Here is a 14,488-nt window from a genome sequence, read left to right as displayed (position 1 = left end):
ACCTTTTAAATTAATGCAAAGCTCCTTCTCCCTTCTGACCTCTAAGCAAAGGCAGTGGCATGGACACAGTGAGCTGCTCCATACAGTTTGTCCAGAAACCTAAGAAATCACAAGCAATCAGAACGTGAGAGTCTGATGTGAGTCTGAATCAGAGCAGAAAATAGCTGCGGAGGAGGATTATGTCTGCACAGGGGAGAAATGAAAGCGCCARCAGCGATCCACATCCCCACGAGGAGGAATGAAGAAAGGGGCTGCACTTCCTTAAAGGGTTGGGATACAAGTGACAAGAAGGAAAGACTTGCAGTTCCTGTGTTCCCCTCTGGGACATAGGTCAAGGCAAAAGCTCTCCCTGACCTTCCTGAGAGAGAAAATTGTTAGATAGCAACTTCTTCTTCATTTCCTTCCTGGTAAGAAAACAATGAAGAAGCTGCTTAACTTCCTTTCAACAATCTCTTTGAGGCCACCGTAACAAACCTCTTAGGAAAGTGCTACTACAATGGAGGTACAGACACCTCATTAAAGAGCCACATTTATACCTGGTCCAGAAACATAAAAGTCAAATAAATCTTTACAAATCAAATTTCCAAGACCGTTTCCATCAACTAAACGAACACACAAAAATCTCACGGGTTTTCTTAGAAATAATGATAATAAAAAAAATTCCCTGCAGCTCCGTAGCCCAAAAGAACAGCTTTGTTTGTAATGAAAGAAATGCACAGAAAGCAGACTAACAGCATAATTAGSAAAAAGCAGAAAATATTTAAAGCTCTTTCTTTTGCAGAAGTTTTCCCAGCTCTGGGAACACAGATAAGGATTTTATGGGGGGAAGGGAGGGAAGGAAAGAAGGGAGGGAACATTTTTAACCAGATAAAGATCCTCATTAAAAATAATAATAATAAAAAAGTTAAACTGCTTCCAGCATACTTGAGAGTTTAGAGCATTAGATCATACTGGAGAGATCTACCACAGCCAAAATGAAGACAGCTCCATAGATATCCCCCTTGAGTTTACACTAAAGGCTAAAATTAACCTTGGAAAACTGATTTCTGGAAGAGCTTTGACTCAACTTATATTTTTGCAAGTGCAGTCCAGGAGCAAGAGCTCCAGCTTCTCTATTCTGCAATTAACTGCACTTGCAAAACTGTACACCAGAAGAGAGGTTCATTGAGAATCAAGGCCCAAGTGAACTTATTCTAGATGTCTCCAAAATAAGTCATGAAACCTCTGGTTCTGCAAACCTGCTGGACCTCTGCTTCACACTCTATCACCAACTGCAAAGATTCTGCAGTGGGACTTAACTGATGATTTCATCAGCACACAAGGCAACACAGAATTTTTCTCGCCCTCCAGTAACTGTTTCAAAAGTCCATGTGTCAGCACCAGGAAAGCAAACAGCTTTTACTCCAATGCTTCACAGTTATGCAGAGTACAAACTTGCCCACAGGATGCAGCCAGGGCTCTGTCCCCCACCTTCCACCAAAGAGACATTTTCATGCAATTCCAAGATGCCATCATGCAACTATATGTCCTAAAATTGATGATCCATGGAACGTCTAGCCCCTCATGCATCCATATGCAAATGGGTAATTTTGCATTCAAATCCCAGCACCATCTTTTTCTTTCTTTTTTTTTTTGGGGGGGGGAAGTATTTCCATGCAAACTTCTTCACGCAAGTCTCCTGCACAGCTGAAGAAGGGAAGTCCCTTTGAGGCAAGGGTCTATTTGCAAAGTGCAATCAGCACAGTCAGCACTGACAGTTTGTGCTTCAAGGCAGCAGAGAGGGAGAGCAAAGCAGCTAGAGAGATGGTAAAAAGAATGGTTTGATCTTGGCAGCCTGAATAAAAACCCAATAGAAACATGATGGAAAGCAAGGTGAAGTGTTGAAAGGGACTGAACGAATTCAGCTCCTTCAAAGGAAAACCTCAGAACAAAGTAACAAAAGCAAGAGGGAAAGAGAAGGAAAATGAATCAGAAAGAAACCTAGGTGCTCCAGGTTAGGAGGGATAAAAAGAACAGTCACTTAGAACTGCTGCTTGTGTCTGAAAAGAGAATTTGGCCTCAAATTCAGTATCACTTCCCCAGGCTACCACACAATTGGCCATTACCAACATGTTACAGAGAAATCACCCACCAGGTTTACCAACAAAACCATCWGCTCTGGGCACTGCCTCCTAAGAGAAACATCTGGAGCTCAAGGCACCTGTCTAGCACCAGGGTGCAGTCAGGGACACACTGAGGAATGTGCCCTCCATCAGTACTTCTGGGTACAGCATGCATGCCACTGTTCGTATAGCACCCAGTGCCCTCCTCCACACATCCACACTGCTGCTCTCTCTGGTAATGACCGCTATTTGAGATGATGCTCTTCTCAGGTGATTCTCTCTCCCAGCTGTATTACTTTCTGGGATCTCCTATGATGCAGCTATAGTTTGGAATGGACATTCATGTTTATAATCAAGAAAACAAACTCAATCTCTACTGTGTGACTTGAAGGAAGCAAAGATGGAGCTCAGAGCTTTAAAACCCATGGCTAACAAGGTGGCAGACTTACATGAGAAGTCAAAGGAACCTGGCATCTTGGGGACTTGGGTGCTTTTGATAATTTTACCCACAGTTTCTTGCAAGAGACAGGCATTTTTGCATGTGTTTTTGCATGTTTCTGATAGTCTACTTGCACTGTCCATTTTTCCAAGCACCTGAGACACAAGTTGACTATATTAGAGTTGACCTTTGGACTGAGGCAATGATGGGGGTTGCTCATGAAGAAAATCTGGAGGTAATGAGGTTATGGATCATTAATGACTAGACATCTTGGAATTGAAGTCTTTCAAGAAAGTCTGTTGTTGTGATATATAAAATGTTTAAGCTACATGCAACTGCAAAGGATGAAAATGTTCGGTGCAAATGTAGATCTTGCGATCACTAGCATAAAAAGCCATCCAAAGAATATCTACAGGTGCTTGGTCAGGGATGTTTGTCTGTAGCCAGGAGCTCTTGATTCGGATTCTAAGGTGGTTTTGCTTTTTAAATCCRTCAGTGAAGCTGCATTTCAGGATCATTTCCTTTAAGAAACACAAAGAGGATGGCGCAGATGATCTGCTGCAGGCCTGCAACGATGCACCTCACGGTGACTCGGTAGGACACACGTGACCTTAACACAGTGCTGGTTCTCTTCTGAAAATTTCAGCCAATTTAAGACTCCCTCATCCCCCTCCCTCCAACTCCTGGGCCTTCTGGACCCTGGAAAGGATTTTCCTTCCCCTTCATAAGTGCCCCCAAGAAGGCTTGTAAGTCAATATACTAAGCAGAGGAGCTAGGAGCTGACTGTCTCTTACCTTTGGTTTTAAAAGCAAAGTTACAGTACTTGCAGACATATGGCCTGACGTCTGTGTGCGTGCGAATGTGTTTCTTCAGCATGCTGGGTTTCTTGCAGCGAATTCCACACTCCTCACAAACATACTTCCCTCTTCCACGGCCTCGCACATACACATACTCTTCGTTTGATTTGTACCTATGAGCAACAGGTGTCATGATAAAAAAAAAAAAAAAAGAAGATTCCCACCTCAAAAGTAGTCACAACTTTCCTAGATTAATTCAGCATGTTATTGACACCACGGATCTCATTTACCATTTGCTAGCCCTGAGTATTAGGYTAAACTCAAAATATCTTGAAGCTCTTTTGCCTAAACGCTCGCCTCCTCTTCTAGAATGTGGTTTTATGCCCTACATCTGCCTCTCTGGACGAATACCCCTAAGTCTGAGATCAAGTCACAGGGTCACCCAAACATCCTTATTTTTCCCATCTTCAATCACAACCTGAAGCACTCATAATAGCCTGAATTATATGTCACAGTCCAGCTTGGCTGCCTGAATCATCTCCCTCTCAGCTTGCACTGTGTTTTAAAATATAGYGCAAAATACTGGAAAAATAGGTTCCAAATAAATCTCTTGTGATATAACCTTTCACACCCGTTGGGACAACCATAAAAGCCACCTGAAAAGACCATGAGTGCCTGCACAGACTACTGCCAGAATGAGAGACATCCAGAATGGACACAAAACAAGCAAACATCMATTTCTTTAACATACTATACTAACACCAAATGTTATGACTCCAGACTCCAGGTTCTTTTAACATTGGCACAATATCAGGTTTACTCAAGAAAATGAAATTGGTCATCCTTCCTTCCCATTATATATTCATTTGTTTTCTGTCCATGTATTAGCACATAAGGAAAGCTACCGTGATGTGGGTTTGAAAAATATTTGTGAGAGTCAGACAAATCACTTAGCCTCCTGCAGTTTAGCAAATGGAGTCTGCAATTTCCTGTACTTGCAGCACAAGAGCACAAGAATAAGGTAACATGAAATTGGTCCCCTCAGATTTTTAAGAGGCTGAATTTTTAAAGTGTGGAACTTGTTGAAGCTCATTTTTTTTCTATACGGTATGAAATATGTCTGATCTTCAGAAAGCTCTAAACATCCAAACTTGAAAATCAAACTGTCTGGAGCATCTTAATAGGGGAATCCAAAGGCACATACATCATCATCAGTCACCTCTCAGCATCTTTCTGACAAAGCCTACTCCAAACAAGAGTGGTGAAAAACTATCAGCCACTCTAAACAGAAACCGAACAGAAATAGCAGCACAAAGTATTAGGAACAGCTATCTTGCTTAAATAAGTGAAAATATAGTCAAACATTAAAAAAAATATAATGCAAAATAACATCATTTAACTTTGAGCAAAAATACAGACAGATCATGAATCCAGCACTGAACTGATGTAATGACAGTAGCCTGRTCTACACAGGAGCATCCAGGAAAATGCATCTGTGTTTCCCATAACTGTGGATATCAATGTGGGCACGGTACATTGCATGAACCTTTGAATTTTCTACTCAGTCACAATGCATGTGGCCTTGATTCAATTTTGTTCACTTTTGCTCACCAGTTCATTTGGAAGGTAACTGATAATTTAAATTCCACATGGGTTTTCAGGGGACTTACTTCACACGAAATTCAGAATAATTTTCCTGGGTGCACCCTGGTAGACATGAGATATGGACTAAATCCTTCATCTCCTGCCAGATTCTGGGCTCTCTTCGTCAAGTTCTTATCTGTAAAATGAGGACAGAAGCCCTTCTCTACTTCGGGGGTGAAATGTGAGCAGATGCTTAAAAGACGTCCAGTTGAGGTTGCAGAAGCCTCCTAGGTTGCAGAAGCCTCCTAGGTAGGTTCAAACACAGAGTGGGGAAGAGAGAGAAGAAACAGGTGTCTAACTAGCCCCAGTCCAGCCTAAAATGCCAGGAGCAGCGGCAGCATAATCAGTTCTTGGTACCCAAGAGCTACACACAGGGGAACAGCTCATACTTGTGTCCTTTAGTGTCAACAGAATTTCTCCAGACATAAGCAGGGTCATCTGGTAGCCCACATACTCCATCTCCTGTAAGTGAAGCCACAGAAATGCCATCTACACACACACAAAAAAAAAAACCACCACCATAAAACTTAATCACAAGGTTTTCATTATTTGGCCGGAGGCTACTGAGCTGGCATCTGAAGAGCACACACTGACTTCAAGCCTCCCCCACAGGATGCCTGTCATACAAATACTAAGGTATCTATAATTAATGGCAAAGGATGCCCTATGTCCCTTCCTCATTCATTCRGCGATTCAGTGCTACAGCAGCAGAGGCAGCCCAGAAAACCCTACTCCCGTTTGCTGTTTAAATCCTTATTTCATGTTTCCTTCTGCCTCTCCTTTCTTTCTGTCATTATGCTGGTAATCATCTTGCCATTTAAAAAAATGAAATTGCTCCTTTATCAGCCTTGTACTTGCACTACCCTTAATTATACTCTCACATGGAAATCTCTAAGCAAGTCCTTTGTGTCCAGCGATCCTCCCATCAGCTTTACTAAAGCTATTGGGGCTGGCTTTTCCTGGATAAAGCGACACGTGATATAATCTGAAATTAGACATTGCAGTTTGACACTCAGTGCGCCTGAGCCATCCTCACTGAGACCAAGCGTATAACACATAGGGGGAGTACAGAAACAGAAAAAGAGAAGCAACCTAAAGAAATACTAAACCAAACAACAACAAGAAAGGAAGGTGGGCAATTTTGCCATAAAATAGGCGAAGGCTGCTGCAAATGCCATCTGTCTACCTCAAAGGCAGTAATATGTTTACGGAGGTAATTTCTTCAATATGTGTCTGGTTTCTCTGTGGATCTAATATGCTCATAYGATTTGCATTAGAAATACAAATCAGTGACAGCTCACTTCACTTAAAGATTTACCCTGGACAAGGGATCATCCTGGTCTGTAGCATTTGCTGTAACCAGATTTCTCTAATATCCACTGTCTGAGATTGTGTCAGCAAGTCTGTGCTCCTTTTCCAGAGCATTGCAGAACTCATAATCCAGTAGTCAGCAACGTAAATCTCCTACGGTGTCATGGCTCCAATCTAATACTAAGACGATTTGAAACCCAGGAGGCAAASTGGCCATTATGAGCTCAGAGACTAATTTTGAAAATAGTTCTTTCAAACAAATGTATGAAAAGATAAAAATTTGGTTATCTGATGCATTTTCAAAGGGTTATTTGATGTGTTCTGCTAGCAAATGCACATTTGTTGAATTTCGTGCTACCACTACAAATATTTTTCAGAGCAAGAGGAACTGGCACAGCTGGCAGCAATAAGCAGTACCAGATTCAGAGATGTGAATGCCGAAATGGGCCATCACTGTCAAAAGTTACAAGAAACCCGACAATGGGATAACATGAACCTGGAGAAAATGTTCTCTTAATCCTTTCCCTTTAAACTTAGTGGAAACCTAAATCCATGAAGCATTTATTTCTTTGCAGGTTTTAGGAGGTTCAGCTTTGAATATTTGCTATTACAAATATCTGGCTATTTTTCTAAGCCACAGACACTTCTTCTTTTTTCCTCAGTGCTGTCAGCCACATCCAAAATTTTCATGTGGCTGAAAACCGCAAGATAAAGCCTTGGAGAGCAGAGCTGGAAGGTAGTTCTGCTGGTAGTCTCCCAGCAGGAAGGAGGAGAGGCTTTCTTGGGGTCTCACTGCTCCTCCACAAGACACCGCCGGGATGAATTGCCCTACTCTCCTGCTTCCTACAAGCAGCCGACAATTTATATTGCCTTGCAAAGTGTTTTCTGGTGCAGCTTTACTTGTCATGAGATAAAGGTTCAGCACACAGCTATACTTAAACTATTTGCAAGTCACACGTAGCCACCCTGACCTTGCAAATACCCAATTTTTAAGTTCAATAATGTATTATGGTAAAGAATGTCCCTGGTTAATTTTGCAGTGAGTGAACAAGTATTCTCCTGACTAGTTTTGACATTCGTTACATTCACTTGTTTGCTTTTTGGGTTTTGGTACAAACTAACAGAAATTGGATATCTGATGTCCTTCCTGAGCTGCTACAATTAGTTTACAGTCAAKTGAATTGAGCAGCTCCAGTTGCTGCCCCCAGTGTAAGTATTCTGGTGTTACTGATGGTCCGTTTTGTCTGTCATCATGCTGCCCACTCATCTGGCTCAGCTTAATCCCTTGGAGGTTCCTGACAGTCTGCCCTGGTATTAACTAATCCAATTTATGTTCAGTGCCACCTGCAAAATTTGCCAGATCTCTGATAAATGCCTAACTATTACAATGCTATTAATTATGAGGAAGGTTATTGCCTTTAGTAAAGCCCCATCCATCCCCTGGCCAGACAGCTGGACAACTTCTTCCACAGTGACCCTCGCATTACTAGCTCTGAAACTGCATGTGCATTCCAGCGGAAGTATTTATTCTTGCTGTTGGTAAACCCTAAAGAGCTATAGGGTGGCAGACTCTACAAGACTTAAGGATCACCACACACACAGGCGTCTTAAAGTCAGACAGTTACTATGAAATCTCCCATGATTCAAGCCAAGCTTCCACAGAACAAATAGAAGTATTTCTTTACAAAATCCAGACAAGACAATGTCATTTCCAGGTTTCTAAAAGCATCAAATAAACCTTCTAGTAGCCTAATTTAACAGATGAGGACACTGCACCAAGACAAACAAAATAACTTCCAAAGGATTATACAGGAAGGCAGAGAAAGAATTGGGAATCAAGCAGACCTGRTGGAGAAATCTCCTCTTCACTATATAAAGCAATGGATTTTTTGCAAATAGCATGTGCTGATCTCCTGTGAAGACAAGCACCGAGCAGAATGAGAACATACCTCCTAAACTGGACATAAATGAAGCAGCATAGTATGAACGCATCACTATAAACATCCTCTTGGTCTTCAGTTGAATATTGGCTGGTCAAATAAAATTTCATTTGATGGGCAATGAACCTAGAGCTCCTACTCAGTAACACACTAGGCAGGGACTACCTTCTGTCACATGTATAACTGCCTAAAACAATGGGACCCTTGTTTTGACTGGACACTAATTCAGATAACAAACCAGCATTGATGTTTCTAACACAAATAGTTGGCTTGGACACATGGCAGTGAGAATACCTCAGGGACTGAGGGGTACCAACTCTTCCCTTAATCTGCACCATACACACTGAYGGGGCTGATGGCCCTGGAGACCATGCAGAGATGGTCCCTACACAAAGACRCGTGCTGCTAGCAGGGGAAGAGTGGCGGGGAGATTCAGTGATCCCCAGGTAGCTGCTCCCCACCACAACACACTGCAATGACCACAGTGCACACAGCTCTTGGTACATGCACAGGAGGTGGAAGAACGTGCCCTGTCAAGAGCTCTCTCTATTATGGCTAGTAGTGGAGAGCAGATTAAAATATTACAAACACAGGTCCCTCTCAGGAGTGCTACCGTGGTTAGTTTCCTTACACATTTCAGTCCCATGGCAGCTCATCGCTGCAGGATGGAGGAGCAAAGCAGAGGGACACTGAGACAGACTCACAGACCACAGACACTTCAGTGTCTGATCTGAAAACCTGCAGCTTTGATTATGTCTCTCCTGCATAAATGGCAACCAGAAACACATGCAAAAAAAACACATCTCATCCCAGATTTCTATGGCCCTTCCAAGTTTGTTCATGTGAACGAAGGACAGAAGCAAAGTCTAAACAACTGCAGGCTCACTCAAGAAAAGGTGACATCTGATGACTCCTAGAGTTTGTCTTTATTCATTAAAAATGCAGTAAGATACAAATAATGCGWTTGGTTTCTCAATAGCAAGGTTTGGCCAGAGACAATATGGAATGGCAGATAAAGCAAAGAACCAAAAAGGAGGAGACAGAGTAAAATGAGATACCTTAAAATGATGAACAGGGTAGCTGGACTAGCTAACAGTCATCTCCATCTCTAACCACTACAAGTTTAAGAAAGGAAACACAGCTGCTACTCAGCTACGCATTTCTTTGGTCTGACCATATTTTGGGATGAACTTCCTTTCCCTCCCAACAGACGTTTACACTGTTACTGGATACTAACATTAAAGAAAGACAACATACAGAATTACCTATGCTATCAACAAACCAATCCCATTAACCAGATAAATATAACTAAAAACATTGCTCAGACTTTCAGGATCAAATCCCAACTATGATGCTGGTCTTTTTGCAGAGGAAGTACTGCCAGCTCAAGCAAACTAAAGCCAAGGTTTACTGCTTTCCCTTCATGGACTGCTTTCGCTTGGGACTAACAACTGCAGAACTRTTCCCTGGGCCCCGAACATCACCCTGGTGAGACTGTGAGCTGATCTGTGGATCTGTGCAGGAAAACGCATGGTGTAAAGAAACAAGCTTGTTGCCTTTAGCCACAGTGGTGTTTACAGGATGACTCCAACCATCATGTAAGTCAGTGGAAAACCCCTCACTTCAGACTCGTTATCCTTCTGCCAGATGGTTTAAAGAATAGGACAGCAACTGGAGAAAGCAGAAAAACAGAATCATTTCTGAATAAAAACTAACAAACTCCCATCAATTGTAAGGGCAATGTATTTAGCTGCCACGTGTTTCTCTGACACTTCTCTGTCCATCCTTCCCAGCCTTGTTACACTGTGAGAGGTCTTCATYGGGGTTTGGGGGACCTGGCAACAAGTGTAGGACTTTTTGGTAGGGAAGGAGCAAGGAAGAAAGCTTCCATTTTTGCAAATGTTCTACCAGCTTAGTATCAGCACCAAGAAGTAGGTCTTGCCAAGCTGTTTCACATGCTTCCCACTGACATGGACCATTATATCTCTGTGTACAGTAACTAGGATCACATTCTGTCTGATAACTCCTGACCATGCTGTGCAGTGCATTTAAACCTCTTGCATTTTTCACCCACAGAGTTGACATGACGACCACCTCTAACCAAGAATCATTTGTGACAACGGCATGCCAAGCTCAGAAGAAGAATTTTTGTTCCAATCCCACAACTGCTTTCCAGGCCCTTGGTTCCATAAAACATCTTATAATCAAGCAAGTGATACTGGTAGAAATACACAGGACAATCAGTAACAGTTTTGTAGTTTCAATTTCACTAAGTAGTGTGGGAACTTCTTCACAAACATGTCTTTGAGATCTTCTTGCATGTTTTATCATTCCTAGACTTGTTGATATTTCATATTTATTTCCCACCCATGATAGGGGAARCTATACTCAGAGCAGCCCACCAACTATTTGTCACTTAGGAAGAAGTACCTTTGTGAAATRGTTGGAAAGCACTGAAGAAGAACACGGTATTTACAGATGGAAATCCCATTTATCTACAACAGGAGAGCTACCAGTGAAGGACATCTTGCTGCTGGTTTTTAAATCTACTAGTAGTGATCAATCTCCATTTGCTCACAGAACTGAACAGGCAAAGTTATTTGAGCATCAAATATTGTTATTTCTGTATTAAGTTATATCAAAACCAGATCAAACTTTTACAAAGAAACCCTTTAAAGCATTTTGCACAGGAGTGTCCTTTGCCTCACAAAAATGTAGYGCCTCCAAAGGAAAAGCTACTGCTTATAATCATACAATCTTTTGGGGGRAAAAAAAGAGGTAATGATCAAAAAATGAGCAAGTCTCTTGCATGTAAGCCCCCTCTGTGTTTTGTGTCATGAGGTTAGCCATTGAATGAATGCACAAGTAAAGCACAGGACGGCATATTCGCTCACGTGGAAAACAACGCTCCTCGACAGTGCTGGTTTCCTACAGAGCAGAATGCTCTCCAGGCTTCCCAGCAACGCTCACTGCCACAACTGCAACACGCAGTTCGCTTCCACGAGAAACTCTAAAGGCAACCTCAGCAATAAATGCATGCTGCTCATTTCCTCTCTGCAGGAGCTGAAGCATGGATAGAAGGGGTAGGAATTTTATGGCACTGCAAAAATAATCATTGCACAGGGCAGCTCATGCCTAAGTTACCCTGCCTGCTTTTTATAGTATTTCTGGTGGGTCCTCACAGCTCAGATTTTTACCTAAGGCAATTTTCCACATTTCTTCAAATGGGAAACAATAAAGTGGGTGTACCCCACACTGTACTCCTTGTGATCACAGCATGTCCATCAGCACAACCTCGGTGTCACTGGGGCTGAGTGGGACATGCCAACTGCTTCAGAATTGAGGCTAGCACCATGGGGGGTCAAGGTACTGTCCAAAAGCAGATCAGTGATTCTCTGCAAAAATGAACACTGGCAGAGTCTATGTATCATTAAAAAAGCCACAGCAGTTGCTTCCTTTAGCACTGCACTGTGACAAGGTGGTCAGATCACCAAGATTTGGGGATGCTGATGTAGAAACATCAAATTTAAGAAATCTTTCTTGATCTGATCACTGTTGGGATACTGTGTCTAGATGCTGCATTTCAAAATTAGCATGACATCAGCAAACCCCCCACACACACACACACAAAAAAGGTAAACAACAATATATCTGGTGAAGGGGATGGATGCAAAGATGAATTTGGGAGGAAAATATACAAAATTGAATGATCCAAACATTATACTGAACAATAGACAGGAAAAGTCTGAGGACAGACTAACCATCTGGAAAGAGTTACAGGATGGCTAGGATGGAGAGACATTTTCTTTATTATTTAAGGTTATCCTACGAACTACGGGGTAAAACTAAGAAATGGAAAATACAAGCTAAATACGAGGAAATGTGGATGGTCTCTGCAAGCAGGTTGCTSTAAATTCACTGGAGGAACTGCTGTTCTGACACCTCTGTAACACACATCTGTTTCCAGAAACAGACAAATAGAGTGAAAGTAATAAAAAAAAGGGGGGGGGGGAAGCACAAACATGCCAAATCCACACAAGAAACTTACACTAGCATAAAATTGCAGGCCAGAAGAATGACTTTTAAAGGCTTATTTCTCCATCAGCAAAAGCCCAARCAAAGAGGCAGTTACACATATATGAAATGCTTCCGCCAGTAGAGCTGTTTTGATTGGAGAAGTGTTGTGGGCTACAGGGACAAGAGAAATTTGTGAACGCGTAAGCTGGTCCACACCAGGAGAAATTGCTAYGACAGCTCCACCAGCAGAGCTGTATCACTTGATCTTTCCTAACATGGAGCTTACCCAAGTCTGGTGTGGTCTGTCCAACACAGACCATGAGATTTCCTTCAATTAAATTAAACCAACACAGAGCAAGCACAATATGAGCAAACACGGCTGTATTCTGCAAAACCGGTGTAGTTTTGTATTACTTCACAGAATTCTACACTTGAACGAAAGCTTAATTCAATTTTGAGTTGTACCATCAGACCTCTTCTACTCTAYGAAAATTACAGTTACACTCATGCTTCTATCTGCTTCATCCTCTCTATGCCTTAATCATTTAATTGTCATTGCAAGCTGCTTTAGAACCACATATATTTCAGAGAAAATTTAAATAGTTCTACACTGCTTTATACAAGCTGACAATCTGGCCTTGCTTACTAAAATGCACTTACAGATCAAACTGGACTGAAAAAATGAAAACACATTCACTTCTAGGTGAAAGTATTTTACTGCAAAGAAAGTGCATGCTCCCTGCAAGGCAGCCAGTTTGAGCCACATTAAGTATGAAGAAATGTGGAATAATATTGATTGTGTGCACAGGCAAAACAAACTCTTCGGGGCTTTCTCTCCATTACGTACAGTTRCAAGAGCAGGGAGGTACTGCAAAAGCGTCCGCAGCCTCGAGTTTCTCATTTAATAATTGAGCCACGTGTCTCTACGCTCAGTAGATGCCGCACAAAACTCAAACAATTATTGCAGAGCACATGCAATCTAAACATCTCAAACCACTATCCTAGTGACATAAACAGCAACAAGAAAACTAAGTAATTGGTTGCTGCAGTGTTTTGTAACAACGAAGACATGATGGCAGCGACACAAAACACCACTGCTGGCTTCCACCTCTACATGCCCATTTCTAAATTTTCCCTATATGTCATTGGAAAAAAAATAAAAAGCCAGAGTTTTTTTTTTTTTTTTTTTTTTTCCTGCACCAGTCAGACAAGGTAGGTCACGATGCAAAAGTCCACACAGGTAAGCACGCACTTGCCTCCCAGGACGTTGCGCCACCACCGCCTTTCTCTTTTGAAGATCAAACGCAAATAGAATGAAATACTAGATAAAAAACAACCGCCACAAATTCATACAGCTGATTCATAAAACATTCATAGAGAAAGTCTGGTATGGAAATCCCCATAGATGACCTGTCTCAAGCCCATTTCTTCCTCCTCCACCCCCACCAGAATTGATTAAACAATTTCCTGAGAATCTGACGTTAATGACTCTCTCTAAGTCCAAACATGACTCTTTTCTGACACAGATACTTCTTGTTCTCAAAACAGTCCTTTCTGCAGTCGTAATTCTAAGCACTGTGATGGATCCTGGATGCCATCAGTATCTTAATTATAGGCTGTCTTCTTGTCCTTCTGCTGCATTTCAAGTCAAGAAGGAGGAACTGTGTTTGATGGCCTTATTCCAATAGTTTATTTTTCAGTACTGACTACACTCCTTGCAGTATTTGTACTCTCGAAGGCATGTTAGGATCTGTAATATTTGCTGATGCTAAACAGCTCATCAAATTCTTTACAAAATGGTTTTGCATCAAGGTCAGTTACAACTCACAATATTTTGACCTATACTACGTTGAACTTACACCTCCAATACAAGAAACAAGTGCTTATATTAATACATTCTGCCCACTACTCTTCTTGCATGTGCTGCATGGTCTTTGTCTCCACCCCACTCACTTTATTTCACAGCCGCTAGCAATATATGCTGGAGCTTAACTTAACATAGTTACAAACATYCAAAGAAATACACTTCTTCTTCGTTATGAGAATTCGGCCTCTGAGATGCGTAACAATAAATGCATTTTGGTTATGTGTTTCTGTATACTTTATCAAAGAACCACCCATTTTCGACAAAAGCATGCTTTTAGGGTAAACATGACAGCTCACTGCTCAGGTTGGGTATATCACATTGTAGTTACCTCCATATTTATTTCAAGCAGATATTTTTCTATAGCATTCACT

The 14,488-nt window shown here is 41.7% G+C and overlaps 1 protein-coding gene across 5 annotated transcripts in view; it reads right to left on the bottom strand.

Moving 5' to 3' along the window:
• HIVEP3 (HIVEP zinc finger 3) overlaps nucleotides 1-14,488 on the bottom strand; it is a 141,586-nt gene that overhangs the window by 18,989 nt on the left and 108,109 nt on the right. For all 5 annotated transcript variants that reach the window (XM_085302955.1, XM_085302959.1, XM_085302956.1 and 2 more), the window contains one exon: nucleotides 3,336-3,511. In XM_085302955.1, coding sequence (XP_085159081.1) covers nucleotides 3,336-3,511 — 176 coding nt within the window. The remainder of the gene's footprint in view (nucleotides 1-3,335; nucleotides 3,512-14,488) is intronic.

This window comes from Rhea americana, unplaced genomic scaffold, assembly GCF_003343005.1.
Source record: "Rhea americana isolate MKP2758 unplaced genomic scaffold, rheAme1 scaffold_195, whole genome shotgun sequence".
Lineage (NCBI taxonomy): Eukaryota > Metazoa > Chordata > Aves > Rheiformes > Rheidae > Rhea > Rhea americana.
Note: the sequence above shows the minus strand (reverse complement) of the source record. Positions and strands in the feature narration are given on the sequence as shown.